The following is a 27,419-nucleotide window of genomic DNA, read 5'->3' on the forward strand; positions in this document are numbered from 1 at the left end:
CATAGTGGCAATAAAGCAAGGTATAAAAGGAAGTTTGAGCCCTTCAACACATTTGTACTTTTTTTGTTTTTCTTCATTTTAGATGCTTCTCTTTTTTTTTTTTTTTTTTTTTCCTTCTTTCTTTTTTGCTTATATCTTTCTTCTTCCCCTCCAGACCTCTATCTTTAGCTTATATCAATTTGCCTAATTTAGAAATTTTTTTTTCATTGATCGCACTATCTTCTATTCTTCTTCTCTAAAAACTTCCTTTTTCATTTAACTATAATAATAGTACTTTATATTTCCTCAAACTCATTCCTAACAATCATAAAATATAAATTTATCTCTTTTTTTTACTTAAGAAAGCAATCTGGTAATTTATTTATTTAATTACTGGAGTAGTTTATTTAGTTGCTAATGAACTATACCTTCAATTTATTAAAAAATTACTCAATTTCTTGAAAATTTCATAATGGTCCGATAAATAAATGGAAATAATTTCTTAAAAATTGCACCTTTGAGATTTTGATTTATTACATTAGCTACAAGCTATTTGTAGCCATTAATAATAGTATATTTATATTTTGGTGTGTATTAGTGTTTTTATTCATCATTTAAAAATTTACACTAAAACTTTTAATTTATCACAAGATCCGCCATTGGTGTGACGTATATACATTGCGTGGAGGTGCCACGTGGCGTATATATATTGTTGCGCACACCACTTAAATGGAAATAAGTTGTGAATTTATGGAAAATTTTTGCATCAACCAATGTATAAATGATCAATTAATACAACTTATTTCCATTTTTAGCTTCTTATATACAGCTCTTATGGTTGCATATAGCTTTTTCCATAATATATTTGTATTTGACTATTTGTATAGACATCAGTGAGTCAGTGACTCACTTTCGTTATCGAACACTTCGCAATATCTAACTCAGTAGACAGTTTGAATTCCAAAGGTTGTTGAAGATGAACACTGATGTGTTCTCAAAATGGTCTCTAACTCTCATCTTCTTCATTTTCCTAATTACTACAATACACTTCTTCCATACCCAATTTTTTCTTCATCATCTAACAATCAACTTCGATCACATAACAATCAAGAAATCTCCACAACTCCCTCTTCGATTCAACTCAGATGGCACCTTCAAAATTCTCCAGGTTTCCTTTTATTTATTTTTGCACTTCCTTATTTCTTGTTTTTCTTCCTTTTTTTGTATAATCTTTCTTAAAAAAATAACACCTTTTTTTTGTTGGGTGTTTTGACTTTCAGGTGGCTGATATGCATTTTGGTCAAGGTCTTATAACCAGATGCAAAGATGTTTCTCCATCTGAATTTAAGTACTGCTCAGATTTAAATACAACTAGATTTATTCAGAGATTGATTCAAGCTGAGAAGCCGGATTTTCTCGCTTTTACTGGTATTTGTTTTATTTCTAATTATAGTTCATTGCTAGTGCACTACTTATTTGGAAACTGTAGATTTCTCTGTTATGCTTTGATTGTTTTTTCTTGGGTAGTTATAGAATAAGCTTAACATTATATGAAAAATGCCTAAATTCTCTCAGGGAAGAACAACTAATGTTCCTCCCATGGCATTTTTGTTGATAAGTGATGATATTTTTTTGTAAAGAAAAGAAATAAAACTTCATGTTGGTTTCGGGAAATAGTAGTGTTGTATAATAAATGACGAATGTTGTATACTAAACTATTAATGTTGCATAACAAATGATAAATGTTGTATATAGAATTGTTAATGTTGTATAAAAAATGGTTTCAGTTTGGCCATGATATGAACAATTTTATGCTCCTCCAAGGAGGAATGGGGCAAAGCTCCTTAAATATGTAGGGAACCCAGTTAGCAGGAAATTGGTTGGTTTTGATGGGGTTGTTGATAACTTGTGATTAGTGGAAAAAGTTGGGTGTTTTTGGCATGGTCTTGTTTACCGATGATGAGAGTATACAGCTGTTTGATTGTTTGAGATTGGCTTGGTTATTTCTTCTGATGGACAACCAGATCATGGATGGGATTATGAGAAATGTATTAGTATGGGATATATTGTATCTTCTTGGCTGTAACTGAGGTTGCTTTGTAGAGTGGATACGAAAGAGTAATCTTGCAACTTGGAATATTAGATTCGAGGACTGCAACGATGTTGGGTTCCCAATATATGGTGTTAAGAATTGTTTAAAAGTTACAGGTTGAAATATCTAATGATCGTGCATGGTTTTCGACCAACTTGTTGGCCATAAATGAGGATAGTGTTGGTAAAGATAGATGTTAAAAGATGATGTTTAGAAGTCAAAGTTTTGAACTTGGGAATACTGCAGGATTGTGTTCTGCTCATATCTGGGTTTCCTTATTTGTATATTGGCTCATTTATTGATGATGCTGACAGGATCACAGGAATCTTGCCTTTATTTTATTTTTTCTCTTCTATTCCCAGTATCAAGCACCCAAAGGTGACCATATTTACATTATCGACAAGTACTTGGTTTTTCATAAAATGCTGTTATTAATCCATTCCCTTCTGAGCATTATATAATCCTGTTTTAAATTGATGCATGTCTTTAGAGACCCGCTTTGGAGAAGGATGACATTGGAAAGTAAGGTAGTAAAAATACAATAGCCTCCACTTGGAAAGATTGCAATACTCATGAGTCACATAGATGTATTTCCCAATTAAGAAGTTTTCCCATCTTGGGAGACTTGCTGCTTGTGAAGCTGCTGTATTATCCGTGTGTGTATAATGTGTGCCCACACACGTAAGGGGAGGGACTCTTTTGTTTAGTAAAGACTGAGAAAGAAAGTAATAACGGAACTTATATTTATCATGGTTTGATTATATAGGAGATAATATTTTTGGGTCAAGCACGCCTGATGCAGCTGAATCTCTGTTTAAAGCCTTCCTTCCGGCAATGGAATCTAAGCTCCCTTGGGCAGCTATTTTAGGAAATCATGACCAAGAGTCAACTATGAATCGTGAGGAGCTGATGTCCTTAATCTCACTCATGGATTATTCAGTTTCTCAAGTGAATCCATTAGCTCAAAATGATTCTGGTCATCAAGAAAGAGGAATCGATGGTTTTGGAAATTACAATCTTTCAGTGCATGGTCCTTATGGTTCTCTATTGGCCAACCGTAGTGTCTTGAACCTCTTCTTTCTTGATAGTGGAGACAGAATGACAGTGGAAGGTAGGCGAACTTATGGATGGATTAGAGAATCTCAACTTCATTGGTTGCAAGGGTTTTCTCAAGTAGAACAGGTGCGTTTTCCCTGTTTGTTACTCCTGGCAATATACCACTTCATCAGATAGTTGTTACTCATATATCTGTCTGATGCTCCTGAATGTTGGTGCTTGTTCTTATCGCGTTAGACATGAGAATACTATAGCATAGTTGGGAAATCAGACCACGTCACTGGTAGAACCACTAAACTTGTACTTTTAAAACTGCAGATTTACAACGAATGCCTAATAGAGTTGCATGGTTTCATATGCTCATTTGACTATGCTCACTCCTTGAAATTTAATGTAGAATTCAAAGACATTTGTACCACATGTTATTGTATATTTGTATCTATAGAGATATAAACCTATAATGTTTTTTGAGGGGTAAAGCGAGGGTGGAGGGATTTATATTAAATCAATATCCGCCGAAACAAAAAGGCTTAGGGGAAAAGGATCCATACAAACATATTGTTTCATAGTATATCAGCTTACCAGTAGATAGGCCACAATATTACCCACCCTTTTTACATATCTTCAAAAATTAAACAGATATTAGAACATTCATTAGTCTTGTGCTTAATTGAGTTGACGATGTTGAAGGCGACACTTTCCAGACCATGCTCACCCAAATCTTTGTGCAATGAGCAGGCCATATTTGACAGCCGCAACTTTGTCCATACAAGCACACCATGGCATGTTCAAGCGTTTCCCTGCTGCCACGAAAAGACGGGGAAAGTGAGCTTAAGCTCATATTCATTAGAGAAACTTACTGCAGTATATATAGTACAACACTAAGAGATAACAAAGGAAAGAATTAACCATACAAAGAAGGATATAAGAGAGAGAAGATATACAAGAGATTTACAGAATAATATCATGATCATCTTTGATCATGAATAATATCAAGCAGTGATATTATTTCCTATATGCCCGTGTAAGACGGACGGGGAAACCGAAAGTCCGATCTTGAGAAGTAGAGCATCTAGCCGTGGCCCGTGGTCGAGAGAGAGGCTTGGTAAGGAAGTCGACGAGTTGATCATCGGTAGAAACATGAGTAACTCTTAGTGTACCATTTTGAACTTGCTCACGTATGAAATAAAATGCAGACTGAGATTATCACAAAAGATAACAGGAGTGGTTGTTAAACAAACACCCATTTCAGTTAATAAATTATGAACCCACATAAGCTTTTAGGTGGTAGAAGATACAACACGGTATTCGGCTTCGGTGGATCTGCTTTCCAAATATATATCTCTGTTATAAGTTCACAATCAGAAAATAAACAAAAGTTCACCAAGGTTTCAATGTTTCATCATTGACATCTTAATCAGTATCTACATCATCTCTAGTTACCACATATCTTTATAGTCTTCGATGGATCTGCTTTCCACATTTTTATCTCTGTTATAAGAAGAGAAATTACCACCTCTTTCTCTACCATGACCTCGTCCACGACCACCATGATAGCCACCATGGTTAGTTAGATTAATCTACTTTGCAAAGCTTGTTCTGAATTTGAACTTTTACCTCGTTGCCTCATTCTTTGCTCATGTGACGACAACGCTCCCAACAACCTTTCAATGGACTAGGTTGACAAATCATGCACCTCTTTAATTGCGGAAGCAACATTATCGAAATCTTGATTTAATGATTGTATAATATTTTGCAGTACCCTCTCGTTGGTAATTTTCTCTCCATTAATCTTCGTTTGATTGATAGTTGATTGCACACGGTCGAAATATGTCGAGATTGATTCCGAGTCATCCATGCTCGGTGACTCGAATTCCCCTCGCAATGTTTGTAAACGTATCTGCTTGATACGATCATCACCTTTGTAAGTTAGAGACGCTTCATTAGATGTCTCTGCCATAGATATTTTCAAAAATACAAGCTCCTCTACTCCTTGAAAAATAGAGTATAATGTCTTTTGGTCTTTTCTCCATGTCCCCGTTAATGTATTTTTTGCATCTTGAGACAATGCTTGAAATGCAGTTGCATCCGTAAAATATACGAATCATTTTTCCACAATCTCCCACACATCTTGTGAGTGAAAAAAATACTTTTAATTGGATGAACCAATTATCATAATCTTTTCCATTCAATTTCAGGAGTTGCACTTGCATTGTGTTATCTGCAACGGTAGAGGTTGACATAATTTCTCAAATAAATATTATGGCTCTGATGCCAAATGTTGCTAATTCTAATTCTAAAATAATAACAATATGAGAGGAAAAGTATGCCCAAGAATTATATTATATGTTTCTCTCTTATTTCAAGTAAATGATATTACAACTTATTTATAGTTTACAAAATTGGTTACAACCTTACATACAAAGCTAAGTTTTCTTCGGTGCAAATTATCTTTACAATAAAATTTATTCACTTTATATTAGTTAATACTAAATATAGCATAGCTAATACCTCAAGTTTGAATTTCTTCATAATCATCATGATTACCTGCCAGTATGCATCAAAGAAAGCATGAAGAGTGGATGGAGAATCCTTGAAAATATTAAGGCCAATATCAAGAGTGCCATTTAAATAGCGAAGACAATGAGTAGTTATTAGACGGTACATGAATTGAGGCAACTTATTAACCGTATAAGCAACATCGGGCCTAGTAAGAGTGAGGTACTGCAGGCTGCCCACAATAACTCTATGTCCTTGGGCTCGGCAAGAACATCACCTGAACTAGGTGAGTGGTGACCATGGGAGTAGGCACGGGCTTAGCATCAAGCATGCCCATGCGTTTAAGGAGATCAAGTATGTATCGTTGTTGATTGATTAAAGTCCATGAGAGGTGTGCATGACTTCTACACCAAGAAAATAAGATAATAGACCAAGATCTTTCAAAAAGAACCTTTGAGCAAGAGTCTTGATAAAAGAGTCAAGATGAGATGGACTAGGTCCAGTAACAATAATATCATCAACATATACAATGAGATAAATAAGTGTAGTTGCATGATGGAGAATAAAGAGAGATGTGTCCGAAACACAACATTTAAAACCTTGACTAACAAGATAATTAGTGAGTTCACCTTACTATAGGGGTTTGTTTGAGACCATAAATGGCCTTCTTTAGTTTGCAAACATGAGAAGAGAAGATTGAGTCAATGAACCCAGGAGGTTGAGCCATGTAAACTTCTTCATGTAAAGTACCCTGCAAAAATGCATTATTAATATCAAGTTGTCGTAAAGACCATTGTTGAGTAGCAGCAAGGCTAAGGAGCATCCAAATAGTTGTAGGTCTAACAACATGACTAAAGGTTTCTGTATAATCAATACCAGGACGTTGTTGGAACCCTTTAGCAACCAAACGAGCTTTGTATCGGTTAATAGTGACATGTTTGGTATATTTAATTTGAACACACATTTACATTTAACCACATTACGAGCCACAGTGGTAGATGTTAGATCCCAAGTACCAAGAGTGTGAAGAGAAGATCTCTTGTTCCATTGCTTGTCGCTAAAGAGGGTCTTTGAGGGCTTGGGTAACATTTTTTGGAAGGGTGGGCTTGGAGGTAGTAGTGGTGGAGTTAACGTATTTGGGCTTGGGTTTAAAGACGTTATTCAGGAGGGGCTATTGGATTAACCGGAGAAGTAGAAAAAGGGTTGTGGGCTGATATTGAGGGAGTGAGAAGAAGATAGGGGAGAATCATCATGAGATGAGAAGGGTAGTGGCGTTGCAGTAAAAGGGAGGGAATGGTCAGCAAGAGGAGATGAGAGAAGAGGGCCACGACTGCTGGACCGAGAGTGAGATACGAAGGGAGAGGGTGCAGGGGGAAGGGGAAGGGGGATGTGGGCAAGCAGGAGAGAGAGAGAGGAAGAAATATGTAATGGGCCATCATTAGAAGTAAAGGAGGGAGACACGCAAGAGTGAGAGAAAGAAAAAGAATGTCGGCCTAGTGAATCTGGATGATGAAGAATAGGTAGGGAGGTGTTGCATCAAGAATCAGGATCAGGTAAAGGTGGTAAGGTGGGCCGAAGGAGAAGTTGAGAATATGGGAATTCATTTTCAACAAAACGAACATGTCTAGAGGTGAAGACACAATTAGTTTGAGGATCTAAACAATGATATGCACTTTGAGTTTTAGAGTAACCAATGAAAATACAAGGGCTAGAATTGGAGTCAAGTTTGTGAGTGGTTTACGGTTTCAACCAAGGATACAAAGACACCCAAAACTGCGAAGTTTGAGATAGTTAGGAGGAGATTGAAATAAGCAGTGATAAGGAGATTTTTTGGGAGAGAGTAGGTGTGGGAAGACGATTTATGAGATAAGACGAGGTAGAAAAAGCATAGGACCAATACTCAATAGGATGTTTGGCATGAGTTAGGAGGAGTAACCCAGTTTTAACAATGTGACGGTGACACCTTATGCTCAAGCATATGAGGAGGAGACGTAAGGTGAGAAATATCATTAATGGTGAAAAAAGATTTGAGAGCGTCATATTCCCCCTCATTATCAGAGTATAAAACACGAATGGGAGTGACAAAGTATTTTTCATCAAGTGCTTTATAGCGAATAAAGATATCCCTTGTATAAGATTTATTTTTGAGAGAGTAAAACCATATGTATTTGGTGTGATGATCTACAAAAATAACATAGTATTTGAAACCATCGATAGAATAAACAGGGGAAGTCCAAAGATTAGTATACACAATATCAAGAGGAGAGTGAGAAAAGAGTTGATTGACCAAACGGGAGTTTATGACTTCTATTGCAATAACAAGCTTTACAATTAAAAGATAAAGAGTTTGAGACTTGTAGATTAACATCGGAAACAATGTGTATAAAAATAGCTAATGATGGATGATCAAGGCGATGATGCCAATTTATTGCTAGAGATTTGAGAGTAGAAAGAGCTAAGATAGTAGATGGAGAGGAGGGCCATTCCTAAACACATAGTTTGACCCGTTAGAATATGTGCCCCTGTGAGGCGATCCTTCAAAGAAAGAGAAGAAGATGAGAATTCAAAAACATGATCATTGTCAAGGCATAATTGAGAAACGGAGATAATGTTACGATGCATAGTAGGAGAAGATAAAACATTAGATAAATGAATAGACTTGGAAGGAGTAGAAAAGAGAGTAACGGAGCCTGTATGAGTGATGGGAACTCCAGAACCATTACCTATAACAATTTCTTCAGTACTATCATAAGGATGATGAAGAGAGAGAGTGGAGAGATCATGGGTGTCATGATGGGAAGCACCGGTGTCCAAGAGCCAAGAGAGAAGGTAGGAGAGAGCTCGGTAGTGGCAACATGGGGTTGCGGTGGAGGTGTAGAGTTGAAGGGAGGAAGAGATGGTTTAGCATTGGGAAATTGTTGTTGGAAAGCAGAACAACGGTACGAAGAGTGACCCAAAGCATGGCACCATTGACATTTTCCTTTGTAACCAGTGGGTTTGTTTTTCTCATTGGAGTTGGAAGGTTTATGTGGGTAGGACGATTTGGAGGCAAAGTGAGATGGACGAGAAGAGGTGGCAGCAGCAGGGTAGTGGCGAGTGGAGGTGGCATGAGCAGTGGCGGGAAGGGTGGTAAGAATAGGTGGTGGGGAAGGGTTCATCAAAGTGCCCTCTTTGAGCAACAATTTTTCATGGAGTTCATCGAACGTAATGAGAGTATCACGATCGTTAACATGATCAACAACTGACTTGAATTCGGTATTAAAAAGACCTTCAAGAACATGTTCAATCAAGTCTACGGGTTTGGGAGGATCATCAAGAACCGCAAAGTGATCGGCACACATACGGATTGCATTAACATAGTCCGAAATAGGTTGAGTACCTTTGGTGATGGATTTGAGTTTAGCTTTAATAAGCTTGACATGACCGCGAGTATGACGAGCAAATGTGTGGGCTCAAATATTCCATGTTTGTTGAGCGGTAGTGGCGTGGGAGACCAACGGTACAATGGTTGGGTCAAGAGTACCAAGAAGGGCACCAAAAATCAATTTATCTTGTCTAACCCATGTAGTATCCGCTGGGTTAATGGTGATTTTGGTAGCGTCGGTAGCCGAGGTAATGGTGGCAGAAGGAAGAGGATGAGTGCCATCCAAGAACTTAAAGAGACCATGGCCAACAAGGATGGCTTCAAGCTGAAGTTTCCAGGAAAGGTAATTAAGATTGGTAAGTTTGATGATGTTGGTAAGATTGACAATAATAAGAGGAGTGTTTGGGTCAGCATCATCAGAGATGGTATTGGAAGCCATGGCAGAATGGTGAAGGTGCCGAAAAAAAAAATCTGGTTGGAGGATATTAATCCTGCTCAGATACCATGAGAAAGTGACGTCAAGCTTGTATTCATTAGAGAAACTTAGAGCAGTATATATAGTACAACACTAAGAGATAGCAAAGGAAAGAATAACTATACAGATAAGGATATAAGAGAAAGAAGATATACAAGAGATTTACAGAATAAATATCTTGATCATCTTTGATCATGAATAATATCAAGCAGTGATATTATTTCCTATAAAGACATCCATTAGCATCATGTACCACGACTCCCAAGCTAACATAACACCCGTCCACTACACGAGCATATGTACCTATAATGTTGTGAATATGTGATCTTTTCATATAATATGGGAAGTAAATTTAAGTGTTTTAAAACACACAAAGAAAGCATGAAAATTGCAAATCCCAATTCAATTTCTGGAATAGGGTTTAGTTCACTAACATAAACAAGTACTTGAGTAAAAAAAAATTATGGATTTGGACATTATATGACTAAAGAGCAACAATTTGATCTTCTAGAAAACCTTATAAGCCTTCAACAGAGTTTGAGAGATAAAAGCAGAAGATGAAGTGAAGAAACAATAAAGGAGAAATACAATAAAGCTCCGATCTTATTTTCTGTGCAGCAGTAGCACATGCAAATGACTTAGGGATTGAATTAGTGCCTCTTTTCAGCAAAATCTTGATTGATGTCTGCAATTAATTTTAAGAAAGCTCATAAAACATGTTTAGTTTACTTATGCCTTAGGAATTGAATTCAAGCCTCTTTATAGTAAAATCTTAATTGAAGTGTTTAAAGCACATAAAAGAGTTTCAAATCCTCAATTCAATTTCTAGGCTAGTGTTTGGTTCATTAACATAACTACTTAGAATTTGAAAATACTTGACTACTTCAGGGAAAATATAAAAAGATTAACATGGATTTGGAAACTATATTACTTAAGAGCAACAAGCTGATCTTCTGGTAAACTAAGGTCCGTGTCCGATTGAAATTCTAGTGCAGCAGCAGTATGTGCAAATCACTTAGCGATTGAATTAGAGAAAATAGGATCAACTGGACCTTTTCTAAGTGGTTTTTTTTCCTTCTTCCATATTTTTCTGTACTTCCGTTCTTGGGCTTTTTCGGTTTGATTCATTGGAATACCAAATACGCAAAAAGTAATATTGATCTGATTTCTACAAGTGGGTTATACTTTCATCATAAAAATTTCCAGTTCTGGACAGGATGTCAGATGTTGGCCACTATTGGTATGCAAGTTAACCATTAGTTCTCTAATAATAATTCTATGTAAGCACTAAGCAAGACTGATGCATAACGTCTAAACTAGCAATTTATTCCTAAATATGATAAGCATGCTTAACTATAAGGTTTTGCAAACATAGATTTCATTGATTAATCTGTTGCAGGTGATATTAACAGGATGAGCGTGGAGAGGTCAATTATTATGAAGGTTCCCCTTTGTCAAGAAAGACACCTCCAGCACTTGGGTTCTTTCACATTCCAATCCCAGAAATCAGACAGCTGTATTATCATAAAATTATTGGCCAGTTCCAAGAAGCTGTAGCGTGTTCATCAGTAAATTCTGGTGTCTTGAAAACACTGGTTTCAATGAAGAACATAAAAGGTGTTTTTATAGGTCATGATCACATCAATGATTTCTGTGGAAATCTGGATGGTATATGGTTTTGTTATGGTGGAGGTTCTGGATATCATGGATATGGTAAGGTAGGTTGGCATCGGAGAGCAAGGGTTGTGCTAGTTGAGCTTTCGAAGAAGGGTAATTCTTGGACTGGTTTGGATAAAATCAGTACATGGAAAAGGTTGGATGATGATTTGTTGAGCAAGTTTGATGAGCAAGTGCTTTGGGACCAGGACTCTTGAAATTGAGTCAGATCCAGGTACGCAAGGCGTTGGTTGCATGCATATTGTTGCTCTTTATGTTTGATTTATTCTTTTTTTTTTTTTGCGAAGGAAAATATATTCACACCAAAATAGCCATTTTACAACCTATACTTTCCCTAAGATGAGCGAACCAACTAGGTTGGACTCCTCAGAGCTAAGGGAAAGGAAAAAACTATACAACATTGTTATTTAGACCTTCAATCCACTGAGTATCCCTATGAGAATGCTTCCTTGGAGCTACTTGACTCTCATCATAGTCACTTCCTGCAATTTTTAACCACAGTCTCAGGATGCCCAGACTGTTTGGTTCCAAAGTGCCTCATTCCTTGCCCACCAGATGAAATAAACCAATCCAGTCAACGCTGCAGCAATGATCTTCTTTGGAGAGTTTGATTTGTTCTTTGAACCCCCGAGCTTTGAGTTCTTTTCCATGTTAGGAACTAGGTTTTACTTCAACTTCTAAGAAGTACTATTTCTCATATCTCTCCATAATTATAAGCGAATACCTTGGTGCTCAACTAGCCTGAGCTGCAAAATGCCTGAGTGATCCTATTTAGTTTGCACTGAGTTTCAGCAGACACCATGTTTGGTTTTGGAAGAGTCTAGTTCAGCTAGGAGGAAGTGTATGTATTGGTAACTATCAGCTCTCAGTGGAAGATGAAGTAACCGAGGTTTGAGGCTTAATGTAAGGATTGGGACTTGGGTGGCAATTTTGAGTTAACTGCAACTGATATATTAGTATATGCGAAAGATTAAGAGCACATCAGCTTTTCTAAAAGTAGGAAGAAAGGTTTCAGAATGAAGCTGTGCATGCAGCTCAACTCTGTTCTAGTGGTTGCCTGATTGGAGATCAAATTGATAGTCGAGGCTGGTAAATTGTCAATGTGAGTTGTAAATTTTGCTGCTTTCAACTTGCTAAAACATGTTCTGTACAAAGTTTGTAAAATGTATTTTTCATGTAAAGTCATTTGAAGGCAGTTAAAGATGTGGAACTGGTATCTTATACTTTCTTAGTGACCCTTGAACTTCATGCCATGCTAAACGAATGGATTTTGAGCTGGAGTTTGTTACACTTTATTTCCTCTCTTTCTGGTGACGTGGTAAGGAAAAAAGTTGAGTGTATGCAAGGGCAGTGGTGTAGCTTCATTTACTGCTACAACGGTTAACTGAGAAGGAGGTTATATACATCAGCATGCTTATATCCCTAATCCTAAAATTACATTGATATTCAAATTTTGTAGGTGGCTCATTAATTTTAGTTGGAGGTCGTTTAAACTGGAACACTAAGATGATTTAAAGTATACTCCCTATCTCCCTAAAAGATTTCCCCAATTTCCATTTTAGTTTGTCCCCAAAAGATTGTCTTATTTCCTTTTAAGGTAATTCGGTCCCCATAATCTCTAGGTGTTAGTTGAAACTTGAAAGCTTGCTTATGCTTCAAAGTTGCCAAAAGTGGGGAAGGGGATTGGGAGGTTATGGTTTTGATGGGGTGCAAAGACTACCCTCCTTTTTTGGTTCCAAGGTTTGAGAAAGTAAAAACTTAGGTTTTGTTTGGTTGGATGTAAAAAATTTCAATTAGATTTATTTTTGTTCGCCGGAAACATTTTCAATGGAGAATGACTTTCAAAGGCAAAAGACAAATAGTAAATTAGATTTTGCTTGCAAAGAACAATTTAGAATTGAAAGAAATATTGAAATGGAAAGGAGAGGATGGATGAGAGGAGAGAAAGAGTAGAGAAAATGGAGGACAATGTGGTGTTTTATCCCGAGGAAAATGTTTTCCACCTTTGGGAACTATTTTTCATCCTTCACAAGCCAAAGGACAATAAACACTCTTCTCTGAAATGTTTCTGATGCAGGATAGAAACTCGCTGCAACTTTGGTAGAATGATATTGAGAGAATCGAAGAAAATAGAGAAGAGAATTGAGAGAGACAGAATATAGAGAACGAGAGAGAATGAGACTCTGTTTCATTTCTTTTCTTGAATGATTATTACAGGGGTTGATCTCTATATATACAATGCAAATCAATTGGAATTTGGCTACAGCAGAATATAACAAGCTCCTAACGAGATTGTTGTAAAAATAACCGAGCCCCATTTTGCGACGCACTAGAATCAAGATTCTGGTTCACAACTGACTGGAAAATCGTCAAAAACTCAAATGTTCTTGACTCTGCATTTTCTCTAACAGGTTGTGTGCAAGATAATTACTCAAAAGCTGTCTTGATCTTGTATGAAAGGCGGAAAAAGACTAAGGAAAGAACGGCTGTGACACCGTTGATGCAGGAGCTAAGCTCAACCACCAGATATTAGTTCAAGTTATGAACTATAGAGGGAAGGAGAAAGAAAACAGAATATAGAAGAATAGGGAAGAACAGAAGAAGAGAATTTCAGAAAGAGAGAGAGAGGAGGAATGAGAGATTATTGTTATTTCATCTCTTTGATTGATTCCTTGATTACAACTTCTCACATGTATTTATAGAGCTAAACATATACAAGAACCTAACTGAATTTCCTGAGTTTCAGCTAACAACTTCAACTAACTAACTAAACCTCCTGTAACAGTTTCCTCCCATTCAAACACTCCAATAAATGTTTTGCTCTTTGTTGCAAAATGGTTTGACATATATTGTTTTCGTGAAGGTTATAGGGAGGGAGGGAAATTGTTTTTTTTTTCTTCTTGTTTTTGACTAAATTGCGAAAGGAAGAAGATAAATTGGTATCTCATTCTTCTAACTCCTGTAGAACGAGTTCCTTAGATCCTTCTTTCGAGATGTGCATATCTTGTGATGAGTGATAGCACACCCCGGACCCCTTGAGTTTTCACCAAGAATTCGCTCGAAAGGGTTAATGTCGAGCTTTAGCACCTTGTGGATGTCAGGAGGGAAGGGGAAAGGACATGATGGCTTTCTTTCCTGTTTCATAGCAAGTATCCGCAATTTCTTATACATGCCAAGATGTTTTTCATGTTGATATGCCCAAGTGAGTTTTATTTACTTGTATATTCACTAGGTGCACTTTCATTTCAGGAGCTCTAATGTGAAGAAGACACTCATTATCATATAACACGTAAGCTTGCGCCAGGATGAAGACCATCTGGGTACAGTTTCAAAATCCTTTTTGCTGCTGTTGGGTGCTCATGTATCTTATTGATGAATGCAAACTCATAATGAAGTTCATAAAGGTTATTCTGGATGATCAAGCTTTTATCAGATGATTTTTAGCCTCTTGTGTCAATTGTGTTCATACCCAGACCTGCTCATCACAATCTGAAACTTAGGCTCAGTATAATCCCAAAGTGGATTAACTTCGCAGCCAACTCTATATATTCTGGTTTTCTGGATGGAAATCAACCGATGCTTTTTTCTTTAATGTTAATAGTCTTAGGCTGCTGGATTTTGAGAGTGACCCAGGAAATTAAGGAGGATGAATGGAGAAGTTGTTTATGTAATTCTCTTTGGTTTATAAATAGTTTATTATCTTATTCTTTTGCAAGGATGTTTGGGGTGTCATCACTGTCATGTAGCACAGTTATTTGTTGGCAAATGAGGTGGTTGCCTTTTGGGTTCTATTTCCCAATTATCAAATTTAATGTTATTTGGTTGTTGTGTCTTATTTTTTTTAAAGATTTTGAACTTATTGGGTTTTAATATTACGAATTCAGCTAATCCGAGTTTATGTGGTTGCTTGGTTTGCTTTGTAACTTTTCACTCGAACTTGAGCTAATATGAGCTTAATTTTTCTAGTTCAATTTATTTAAGAATCTAATTTGAGTTTCAAAATTATATACAATAAAATTTATGATAAAAGTTTTGCTTATCCTATTAAATAATATTGCGAACATTTTCACCAATAATGAAAATTATTTTTTGCTTCTCCACTACCCTCTTATTATTTCTCTTAAGAAAACAATATCAATTTTTAATGAAAGACAATGAAGACGCGATCTTCACATTAATTTTATGCCACCATAAGCCTAGTCCACCCACATTACCAATTCTACTCAAGTTAACTCCACCTGTACATCCATACTTTCATGTAGATTTATTTTCCATACCCCTACCTTCTAAGATAGCCTCCATCACAAACACTATGTTAGGCTAATCCCACCAATACTAATCTGGAGTAATGGCTTGGACGATGGTGTCCTTTTGTGACGACTTTAGCACGATCCCAAGGCAAGCTCCTCGAATGAATGATTCGTCTACAAATGACACCCACTTAATAGCAGTGGTGTTGACTTTCAGTTGCGGGCTAAAGTCTGCCATAAAATCAATTAAGACTTGCGATTTTACAACGGTCCGTGATTGATACCTAATGTTATAGCTACCGAGGATAATAGCCTACTTGCTTATTTTTCCCGTTAATTCAAGGCATCTCAAAATCGTCTTAATAGGATAATTAGTCTTGACATAAGTTATGTGAGTCTCAAAATAACGTGCTTAACTTTTTTTTACGGTGGTAACCAATCCTAGTACGAATTTTTCAAGAGATAAATACCTTGTTTCAAGGTCTATGTGATTTACTTACATAGTAAATGGGTAGTTGTCATTTATCTTCTCGTATGAGGAAGACACCAACAAATGTTTCATCAATGACGAGGTATGATTGCAATGGTTCGTCTGTCGTCTGTTTGGACAATAATGGCGGTGACAATATACGTGAATATATTAGCCTAAATAACACACAATAATAAGTTAATGGTTTCATTTATAAGAGAAAACATATAAATCTCAAATATCAAAAGGAAAAACAAAGAAAAAATGTAAAAACTGGGGTGATAAAGAGTCAAGTCTGTTTGTGAACAGTTCGAGCTCGTTCCGTTTACCATTTGGTCAAAGCTCGGCTCGAAGAAAATTCGGCTTATCAAGCTTCATGCTCAGCTCGAGCTCAAATAAATTTAAACGTACACAAGCCGAGCAGACCATAGTTCAGCTCGGCTCAACCGATAAGCAACCCTAGGCAACACCTTTTGGTGCCACATCCTCATGCACGAGCGAGGTCCTTCCCCTTGTACGCCTCATTGCCAACCATGACAGGTTCCCCTCCAATCCCCATGAGAACTGCAACAAGAGGATATCCAACTCCTCATCGCATGGATCAAAATCAACCACCATCCCTCCATCCCTCGAATTAGGCAAAACAAGTAGAAACAAGCTAAAATGGGACTTATGCTCAATAAATTTCACATCACAGGAACAAAACATTATTTAGTTTAAAGGTCAAATAATTTCCATCCTTTTGGGGTGAACAAGTAGCCAACAAAAATACACTTCCGACTAGTGATGACAACGAGTTGGATATGGACCGGGTCCATATGGTCCCGAATCTAGAATTGTTTCAGATGTTGGATCCATATCTGACCCATATTCAGCAGGTCGGAAAATTTGGATCTGGATCCCTATATGACAGATCCTAAACGTGTCCCATATATTTTATGCTTTGCTCAATTTCTTTTGTGTTTGTAGTTTTTAGTGTATGTAATGTCTGTCCTAATGTAGTAGCTCATAGACTAGCTAAACTTAGTTTTTCCGTGGAGGAACTTAGAGTGTGGCTAGAAGAAGTGCCACTTGATATTGTAAGTTCTGTTATTGAATACAACACCGAGTATTAATAAATATCTTCTTCCCCTGTCCAAAAAATGGTTGTCCTAATTCTGCTTTTTAGATTAAGAACAAGTTGATGCTCAAACCATTTGCAATTATGAGTATTGATTTTACAACTTTATATCTCGTAGATTTATTTTACAGTATTTTGATCACCATATACCCTCGCAACTTTCCAAATTCACCATTTACCCTCCACTTTTCAAAAAATACATCAACTTGCCCTTATGACTCACGGTGTTAGACTTTCATTAGTCATTAGGTCCTAATCCCCCATAACCCTAATTAATTAACCTAAATCAGCCAAACTCTAACCTTAACCCCCTAATCTAATACCCTAACCCTAACCACCCAACCACCACCCCCTCCCCCACCCCTTACCCGGCCTTCCCCCACTGCCCCACCACCCCGAATCCCCCTCCCTTTCCCCTGTAGTCGTGCAGTCCAGCAGACCCTCCTCCCACAACGTCCTTCCACCGCCTGCAGCCCAGCAGACCTAGACTCGCATTCCTTCCCCCTCCCTCGCAACCCCTACATAACAACCCCTCACCCTGCCGCGCAAACCCCTTATAATTTTCGCAAAACCCACCTGAAATCCTCCCCAAATCCACCATTTTCGACGAACCCATCTGAAATCCTCCCCGAACCGTCCATTTTCGACAAATTCACAACTTCAAAACGACGAAACTCACTACTGAATAAAAAAATTCAAAATTCGAAGGGGAGGGGGAGGAGTGTTACGCTATTCAGCAGCAGAGGGGGAAGGGGGTTGCGATTCGACGGGGGTAGGGGAGGGGGCTTCGGGGTAGTGGGGTGAGGGTGGGCTTCAGGGGCAGTGGCGCAATAGGGGCTACTAGGGTAAGGGGGGAGGGGTAGGGGGAGGGGTAAGGGGTGGGGGGAGGGTTGGATAGGGTAAGGGTATTAGATTAAGGATTAAGGTTAGGATTTGGTTTAGATTTAGGTTAATTAATTAGGGTTATGGGGATTAGGGGTTAATGACTAACGAACGTTAACACGATAACGCCGTTAGTCATTAAGGGTAGGTGGATGTATTTTCTGAAATGTGGATGATATATGGTGATTTTGAAAACTTACGAGGGTACATGATGCAAAAAAAAATTGTCAGGGGTATATGGTGAAAAAACCGTCTATTTTATCAAGTAGTAGTTGCTGCAACTAAGGGAATGGGTATCGGCAAAGATGGGAAATTATCATATGATCTTAAATTATTGATGTTACTTTGCAAACATCAAAATCTAATATAATAAATGCTATAATAACGGGTCCCTTCCCATGCAAGCTAGTTTTTTTTTTAAAAAAGGGGAGTTTGCGGATCCAGATCTAACCCAAGACCCAGATCCTAATCCGCAATCTAACAACATGACTTGGATCTAACAGAACTGAAATTTTAGGATCCAAATTCGTAAAAAATGGATCCGGGTCCACAAATTTAGGGTGCGTTCTGCTCAACGTAAAAAATTAAGTTTCAGGTCCAATAAGTTCAGATAAGTTGCAATAAGGTCTAATAAGGGTAATAAGTTCCAATAAGGTCTAATAAGGTCCAATAAGTTCCAATCAGGTGCAATAAGTTCCAATCAGGTCTAATAAGGTCCAATAAGTTCCAATAAGGTCTAATAAGGTCCAATAAGGTCCAAATAGTCAATGTTTAATAAACATTTGTATTATTGTCCATTATTTTGTTATTCATAATTTCATATCACTATTAGCTGATTATGTTATTATTAGAATTTTAATTAAAGTACCACAATGATTATATAGTATTATACTTGTATTAGTGTCTATTATTTTATTATTCATATTACTATTAGCTGATTATGTTATTATTAGAATTTTTTATTAAAGTACCACAATGTATAGTATTATACTTGCATTATTATCTATTATTTGATTATTCATATTGCTATTAAATAATATTATAATCATGGTCAAATAATTAAGGTTAACAATAATACTAATAATTATAATTACAATATTTTGCAATTCGTCTTTAAATAACTAGAGATAACATGTTTTCGTTACTAATAACAATGAAAGATATAAATGTTATCAATTGATTGCTTCATTATCATCACTGGAGTATTTTTCTTCATCGGAGTATCTTTCTTCATCTTCTACATCATCCTCTTCAATCAATACGTTTTCTTCACCAACATCCAACCATATTTCATCTGCAATTTTCGCCCGAGTTATCTCCATATTCTTTGTTCTCGTCTTGTTAGTCAAATTTAAATCAACTCTTGGTTTCATGGTTTCAACTACTTGCGAAATTGGAATCCTAAATCATGTAAACGAATAAAATTATGTAGCGTGCATGTTGCCACGATGATAGCCAACTGGTAAGCATCATCCATCTTCGCATCATTCTTAGAATCTTCCATCTATTTTTTAGTACACCAAAAATTCTTTCAACAGTCCCACGTAATGAAGAATGTCGATAATTAAAATGCTCTAACTTTCCCTTTGGTGGAGGACCATTTCTAAATTCAGGAGTATGAACTCTCAAACCTTTCTCTTGATATGGACTCAAATACCCGGTAGAATTTGGATATCCAGAGTCAACCAAATAATATTTTCCTGTTAGTGCAAAAAAGATAATTTATAATCATAGTTAAATAATACTTCAAATAGTTAACAACAATAATATGATACGTGGAGGTGGGTGGTGGAATCCCATATTAGGATCGCTTAAACAATGCCTCAAAACCGCCGTGTCATGTGCACTTCCTTCGAACCCGACACAAATGTACATGAAAAACATGTCAAAAGAACAAGAAGCTAACACATTCCACGTTTTGTTTCCTTTACGACCTCTAAATGGTTGTGCAGCTTTATCTCCCACTATTGCATCTATGTGGGTCCCATCTAGAGCACCAATACAATCCTACATAGAAATACTAATCATAAAGTAATGGCGATCATCTTCATAACAATATTGAAAAAGTTGAGGGAAGTGTTAGCAATAAATGCTAATTAATTTTTGATTTTCTACTAGTGTTTTATAAAATCAAAACAAGACTATTAGATATATTAGTGGTAAAAGTTATGTATAGGCAAATATATAAATAATAATTTTTTTTGTTAAATTAATTATCATAAGAGATAATTAATAATAATTATTTTTTAAAGGACGAATTATAATAATTATTACTCCATAAAAAATTTTGAGGGGTAGTATTTACGTTAGTGGTAATATTTATGTTATTCATGGTCAATGTTTTTGTCTAATAAGGTCAAATAAGTTCCAATTAGGTCCAATAAGGTCTAATAAGTTTCAATCAGGGCCAATAAGGTTCAATAAGTTTCAATAAGGTCAATAAGTTCCAATAAGGTCCAATAAGTTCATTCTAATCAGGTTCAATCAGGTCCAATAAGTTCCAATCAGGTTTAATAAGTTCCAATAAGTTCAGTTCGGGTTCAATAATTTCAGTTTAGATAAGGTCCAGTAAGTTCAGGGCCAATAAGTTAAATAGAACGCACCCTTAATTTGGGGTGCGTCCAGGGTCCATTGCCATCCTTGCTTTCGGGTCCTACTAGCAAATTTATCACCATGATAATGTAAATTATATGCATAACATAAGCATCCAAAAACTTTAATATTTGCCATAACAGGAAATTTGTCATATAAACACTCATAAGGGGTTTTATAATCATATCTCTTAATACTAGACTTCTATTATCACAATAATATGATATATAATATTCTCTTAACTAGGATAACTATATTATTCTTAACAACCTTGTTACTACTTTTAAAGTGAAAAAGTAGATAGGAAAAAGTAGATAGATATACAATACAATATTTACTTCAAAGTAAAATTAGAGAAAAATTATATCAAATAAAAAAGGGATTATTCATAATAAAATGTGAAATATTAAAAGTAGTACATAGGGAGTATTAATGATAATCTTGGATGCTATGAGAAAATATGGTAATATATTAGGTGAGATTTAGTTCCAAAATAGCCTATGGATCATGAAAAACATATGTTGAAAGGAAAGCTTTTAGGAATAAATTTAAATAAATAAAAAACAATCTCATAAGAAACTTGTTTGAAATGTTTTAAATCACCTAGCCTTACAAGAAAGTAGTACATCGATATGTTGCTTTTCAATTGATTTTTGCATGCTTTGTTTGTTTTTTTATATTATGATTAGTGTATGATCTGTTCATTTTCACTTCAATTGTGTTTGATCTTGTTTTTTGGTTGCATTTATGGCTCGATATGTTGCTTTTCACTTGACTTTTGCATGATCTGTTGTTTTTATTATAATTAGGGTAAGATATGTTCATTTTCTCTTCACTTGTTTGATCTTGTTGTTTTGGTTCCTGATTATGGTCCGATCTGTTGCTTTTCACTTGATTTTTGCATGATCTGTTGCTTTTCACTTGATTTTTGCATGATCTGTTGTTTTTATTATGATTAGGGTATGATTTTCATTTTTTCTTCAGTTGTGTTCGATCTTGTTGTTATGGTTGTGATTATATTGAGTAATGTCTGATTTGTGATTATGATGATTAGTTTTGCTTTGCTTTGTTGATTTTTAGTATGATTAGATTATGATATCTTGATCAATGTTTGATTTGTTCTTATCATTCTCAGTTGTGTCAGATTATAGTGAATGAATTTTGGTTTGCTATATTGATTTTTAGTATGATTAGATTATGATATGTTCATTAATGGCGGATTTGTTCTTATCATTCATAGTACCTTGTCTGATTAGTGAATGATTTTTGGTTTGCTCTATTGATTTTTATTATGATGAGGCTTGGGATTGTGTGTTATCTATTGTTTTGGATGTCCCTTTACAATCTGGAATCATGTATTGGTTTGCCTATTGCTTAGCTTTGTTGTTTTGGTTTGCTTATAAGTCAAGTCCCATGAATTTAAATATATATGACGAGTCTTTACTAGTATTAGAAACCATTCGTTATGCATTTATTGCCATACACATTCTTAAGCTAGCAACCGATTTTTGACCGATTGAGTGCATTTGATTGTGTATTTGATTCAGTGAAAAGAGTGATTACAGTGATAAATTGGAGACTTATAATATTTTACATCTATAAAATGAAACTGAAATTGCTTTGAAATTTATGGTGAGTCTTTACTTTAATGAGAAATATTTTCCTGCATTCACATGATCATACACATTCTTAAGCCACCAACCAATATTTGGACTAAAGAGGCATTTGATTGTGTATTTGAAGTAAGAAAAATCATTTCAGTGATTAAAAGGGGGCTTTGAGATTTCACAAACTGAAGTTGCTTTTACTTAGATTTTGCATTCATTTTGAATATTTATACCAAAATTAGATTATACCAAAATGACAATAATTTCATTATTTTTTAAAACTTTTGCATACATTTTCATATGTACGTCAAGAAAAACCAAGATAAGAGCCTTACTTTTCATGTTCTCTAAAAAAAACCAACATTACTTTGTCTTTCACATTTTTACCAAAAAAAATAGATTCTATGAATTTCATCATCTTTAACTTGACTATGTTCATCACTACATGCCTAGTCCTCATGATCTTCATCTTGTTGAGAAGTTGATGCCTCACCATCTTCATTAGTTGGCTCCTACAAGCATCATGAACAACCGTGTAAGCCTCCCTTGTTTCTCCAATTCTTCTTATTCACATGTGGGACATCATAGTCATTTCCCCCCATGAACTTTAAGTATTTCATTCATGACATTCTGTAATGTTAGACACACATTGCTTAGTGTCTTTGGGTCTAATTCATTGTATGCCTCATTTTACAGTTTTAAGCATCTTTCTAATTGTAGTTGGCATTTTCTTGTGCATAAGTGACTGAAATACTCCTAAAAAAGCCTAGATCAAGAATGTTTAGAGCTGGGCTATTAGGGGGTTACTGGAGTAAAATAAATGTGAAGTCATCTTGTTGATATACTTGTCGTCATTCTGGCTTCTGTTGTGTGATGTGTACATTGGCATTTTCTTGCTGTATGAATATTGTTTTGGGCCCTCCATCTTCTAGCCACTTTTGCTTGATTGCTATAACAATTTGGTCTATTAGTATCCTTCTTATGACTGACAGGTTGACAGACTCAACCACCTTTGTCACCATAGTCCCCCCCTCTATGTTTACAGACTTTGTTTTTGCTTCTTATTTGGTATGTAAATGGGAATATCCTAAGTTTCCCATCAAATGTGCACACACCCTCTTCATTATACCTTGATCTTGCCACTGCAGTTATGAACATGACTCCTAGTTTCATAAGGGTGGAAGGATTATGGTAGCTTGGAACCCTAGAAGTTTTAATATAAATATTGTGTATATCTCTAGTCAAATTATACATTGTTATGTTGTGGCTGTTAGTGGTGATAGTAAATTTAGTGTACTCTTCTTTATGCATTGAATGATGCACATGGTAGAAATGAGGCACGAAAGGATATTGAATTATTGGGGGAATGGTTACCATGAGTCTTGGTTAATCATCGGTTATTTGGTGACTTCAATAATTGTGTTATAGGTGTTGATGAGAGAATTGAGGCCCTAGTTAGGCATCAGGAGATAGAGGAGTTAAGAAGTAGTATGCAAGCTTGTGGAATGCAGGATTTGACAAGTACTGGATGCTTCTTTAATTGGAAGTTGGAACAACAAGCAATATAGAGATACTAGAGTGTTTCATAAGTTAGATAGAGAAATGGTTAATGATGAGTAGAACATGAATTTTCCTACTGTTGCTGCTCAATTCTTGCTAGAGGGAATGTTTGATCATTCCCCTATTATGATTAATGTTTATCCACAACAGGAGGTGGGTAAAAGACCTTTCAAATACTTTCACATGTGGAGTATGACTAGTTATTTTCTCCAGAAGATTAATGATTGTTGGAGGGTTGATGTAAGGGGTTCTAAAATGTTTAAGTTGGTGCAGAAAATGAAGAGTATTAAGCATACTCTGAAGAAACTGAATTCAGATGGTTATTCAGATATACAGTGTGCAGATCTAGCAGCTTCAAAATTTCTCCTCCAATGTCAGGAAGCTGTTAGGAGTAATACTGGTCATGGTCATCTTCAACAAGCTGAGAAAGAGGCTGCTGCTCTTTATAAGCTAATTCATAGCCAATAGAAATCATTCTTGTCTCAAAAAGCAAAAATGGATTGGTGTAAAAATGGGAATGCTAATATTTCTCTTTTTCACAAATCCATTCAAGCAAGAAGGTTGAAGAATTCTGTTTATGCATGCTATTCATAATAGCTAAGGAGTGTGGAGGGAAGGCTTGGACCAGATTAATGAGGCTTTTTTAAGCTACTATAAAATCTTGCTTGGCACCTCTATGTGTGTTAGAGTCGTTGGGAGTAAAGGAGGAAGTGCTTAATATGGGGCCTAAACTGTCTACTGATCATATTGCTTCTCTGGAGAGGTCTTATACCGGATGGATTTGGTGGGCACTTTTCAAAAATACATGGCCAGTCATTGGAGAGAAGGTAACCAGTGCAATCTTAATATATTTTTTTGATGCTGGTATGTTATTGAAAGAACTAAATGCAGGGATGGCAATTGGGCGGGGCGGGTGCGGAGGATGGTACCCCCACACCCGCATTAAATTCTCATCCCCATCCCCGCCCCACCACCCATTGCGGGGAAAGATTCCATCCCCATCCCGCCCCACCCCCCATTGCGGGGGGAAATTCTAGACCCACCCCCACCCCACCCCCGCACCCGCGTCGTACCCGCGTCGTACCCGCGTCATACCCACTTCATCCCCGCAAAAAATCCACCAAAAAATATGCCATAAGCCCATTATAGTTGTCTACTTCACAAAATAAATATAATATAGTAAAAGAAAAGTTAAAATATATTAACAAAGGCAATGTTTTATTACATTTCAAAAGTGTCTTCAAATACGTTAGTAATATATGTATATAAATAGAATTTTAATAATAAATATGCGGGGCGGGGGTGGGCCCGGCGGGGGTGGGGCGGGGCGGGCGGGGATGGGGCGGATATAACATAAAATCCACACCGGCTCCACCACCCATTGCGGGTACAATTTTAATCCCCATCCCCGCCCCATCTCCGCCAAACCTAGACCCATCCCCGCCCCAATTGGACGGGGATGGGGCGGGTCCTACTTGACCCGCCCCACTACCATCCCTATAAATGCTACTATTTTGACCTTGATTCCAAAAGTTGCTTGTCCTAGTAGTATTAGTGAATTTAGACCAATTTCATGTTCTAATATCTTGTATAAATGTATTACCAAAGTCATTTGTAAAGACTTAGAAGTGTCTTGCCTGATTTAATCGCTGAAAACCAAGGTGCATTTGTGCATGAGAGGTATATTATCCACAACATTATGGTCTGCCAAGAAATTGTGAGATGTTAGGGTAGGAGTTTTGTGGGTCCAAGTTGTCTCATGAAACTAGACATGAGGAAAGTATATGACAATATTGACTGGGATTTTCTAGAAGAAATGACGGAAGGACTTTTTTTCCCAAGGAAAATTTTGAAGCTTGTGATGACTTGTGTTAGAATTCCCATGTTTTATTTGATGATTAATGGGTCACTTCATAGTTTTTTTTTTGTTTCAAAGAGAGGTTTGAGACAGGGGGAACCTAACTTTCCTCTTCTTTTTTGTCATTTGCATGGATTATTTGACTAGGTAGTGCTAAAGAAGGCTAGTGATCACCCAAGATTAAGGTATCATCCTATATGTAAAGCTAAAAAACTATATCATTTAGTTTTTGCTGATGATGTTATTATGTAATGTGGGGGTAACTTTCACTGAATATATTTGATGCTCTAAGCCTTCAAACTCTTCTCTTATTCTTTTAGTTTGTGTATCAATGAGCAGAAATCAGCTACTCAACAGGTATGAGAGAGGCAGATATTCAAAGAGTTACTACAGTTTATGTGTTTTCTCATTTTACTTTCCCTTTTAAGTATCTTGGGGTGCCCATTGATCAAAAAGAATCACAACAATATAATGTAATAGGCTAGTGAAAAGAATGTGCTGTAGGATTAAAATATGGAGTAGTAGGTTATCTTTCATATGCATGAAGGCTTCAACTCATTAATTATGTTTTGCTTAGTTTTTCATATGTATTGGGCACAAATTTTTGTGCTGTCAAAGAAGATTCTTCGTGATATTAAGCAGATATGTAGAAATTTTCTATGGCATGGGGTTTATTTCAGTGCACAACCTGGGAACATAGCTGCCATATTGTTTGTGAGCCCAAGTCAACTGGACGGCTTGGAATTAGGCAAATTCAGGTGTGGAACAAAGCTGCAATTGTAAAGTATGTACCGACTATTTCCACTAAACAATATGATTTGTGAATTAAGTGGATCCATGCTGTATATGTAAAGGATATTGATTGGTGGATGTACAACCATCAAATAGTGCGAGTTGGTATTGAAAACAAGTTTGTCTCATAAAGCATGAACTGAAGACTCACTTTACTCATCAAGAAATATGCAGCTGGAGCAAGTTCAGTATAAAGAAGGTTTATAGCAAGATGTTGGGGGAAAAGAGGCATATACATTAAAGATAAATTCGAGGTTGGCCACTCTGAAACACCAATTCATAGCTTGCTTGGTGATTCATGGAAGATTGAAAATTGCAGACAGACTACTTAGTATTGGTCTGACTTGTGATGCGAGCTATCAGCTATGTGCCGGTGGAGTTGAGAGTCATAAGAATTTATTTTTCAAGTGTGATTATGCTAAGAAATGTCTTGATATAATGAAAGCATGGCGGGGTGTAAAAAATTATGAACTTCAGTTTCAAAGAATGGCATTACTTTGGAGGAAAAATTCAAGGTCTTCTTTTCAAAAGAAGGTGATAGCTGATGTTATAGTGGCTCTAGCTTTATATGATTTGGTGGGCTAGATATAATGTGGTTTGGAATTATTTTACTTGGAAACCTAAGAAAGTTGTATAGAGGATGAAGAGCTTAGTTTTGTGACGTTTAGATGTTGTTAGCCCACAAAAAATTATAGTCATAATAGGAAATGGTGTGATTCAATCAAAGAAAGATGATGTATATTTTTGTTTGTCTGTCTCTTTAGAAATGGTCCAACCTAGTTGGTTTGTTCCTTTTCTGGTTTCACTTAGTTTGTAAATGCTTTTGTGTGATTATACTACTTACTTACTTAGCAAAAAAGAGCATGACCTTTGGTATAAATTTACTTGATGTTGTTGTTATGTGCTTTACCCTTTTATTCTTTGCAAGATATTCCCTTTGTATTTTGTTGGTTAAATAGAACCACTTCTCATCCAAATGTACAAAATCGTGGATTCAATAATACACCCTCATGGCCAGTATTGTAGTTAATATACACTTCAATCTTGCAATTTGGTTAGGCTCCGTCAAACAATGGTGCTCTTAGATATGTTTAACATGGTTTCCAAGTTTCTAATCCATACTTTTTACCCATTGTATGTGAGTTGC

The 27,419-nt window shown here is 36.3% G+C and overlaps 1 protein-coding gene across 1 annotated transcript; it reads left to right on the plus strand.

Moving 5' to 3' along the window:
• Window positions 1–862: 862 nt before the first annotated feature.
• Window positions 863–14,977, plus strand: LOC104901548 (probable inactive purple acid phosphatase 28). The gene is made up of 5 exons (XM_019251318.3): window positions 863–1,147; window positions 1,260–1,407; window positions 2,838–3,253; window positions 10,878–11,356; window positions 14,392–14,977. The coding sequence occupies exons 1-4, from the start codon at window positions 956–958 to the stop codon at window positions 11,337–11,339; spliced, it is 1,218 nt and encodes a 405-aa protein (XP_019106863.2). The 5' UTR covers window positions 863–955; the 3' UTR covers window positions 11,340–11,356; window positions 14,392–14,977.
• The last annotated feature ends 12,442 nt before the right edge of the window (window positions 14,978–27,419 follow it).

Source organism: Beta vulgaris, chromosome 8 (genome assembly GCF_026745355.1).
Source record: "Beta vulgaris subsp. vulgaris cultivar EL10 chromosome 8, EL10.2, whole genome shotgun sequence".
In the NCBI taxonomy this organism is placed as follows: Eukaryota; Viridiplantae; Streptophyta; class Magnoliopsida; order Caryophyllales; family Amaranthaceae; genus Beta; species Beta vulgaris.

What these genes read in the sequence shown, in the direction of transcription:
- LOC104901548 (XM_019251318.3), top strand. Translation starts at nt 956, where the DNA reads ATGAACACTGATGTGTTCTCAAAATGGTCTCTAACTCTCATCTTCTTC. An exon ending in GCACCTTCAAAATTCTCCAG is followed by an intron (nt 1,148 to 1,259) that starts GTTTCCTTTTAT and finishes TTTGACTTTCAG; the next exon opens with GTGGCTGATATGCATTTTGG. An exon ending in GGATTTTCTCGCTTTTACTG is followed by an intron (nt 1,408 to 2,837) that starts GTATTTGTTTTA and finishes TTGATTATATAG; the next exon opens with GAGATAATATTTTTGGGTCA.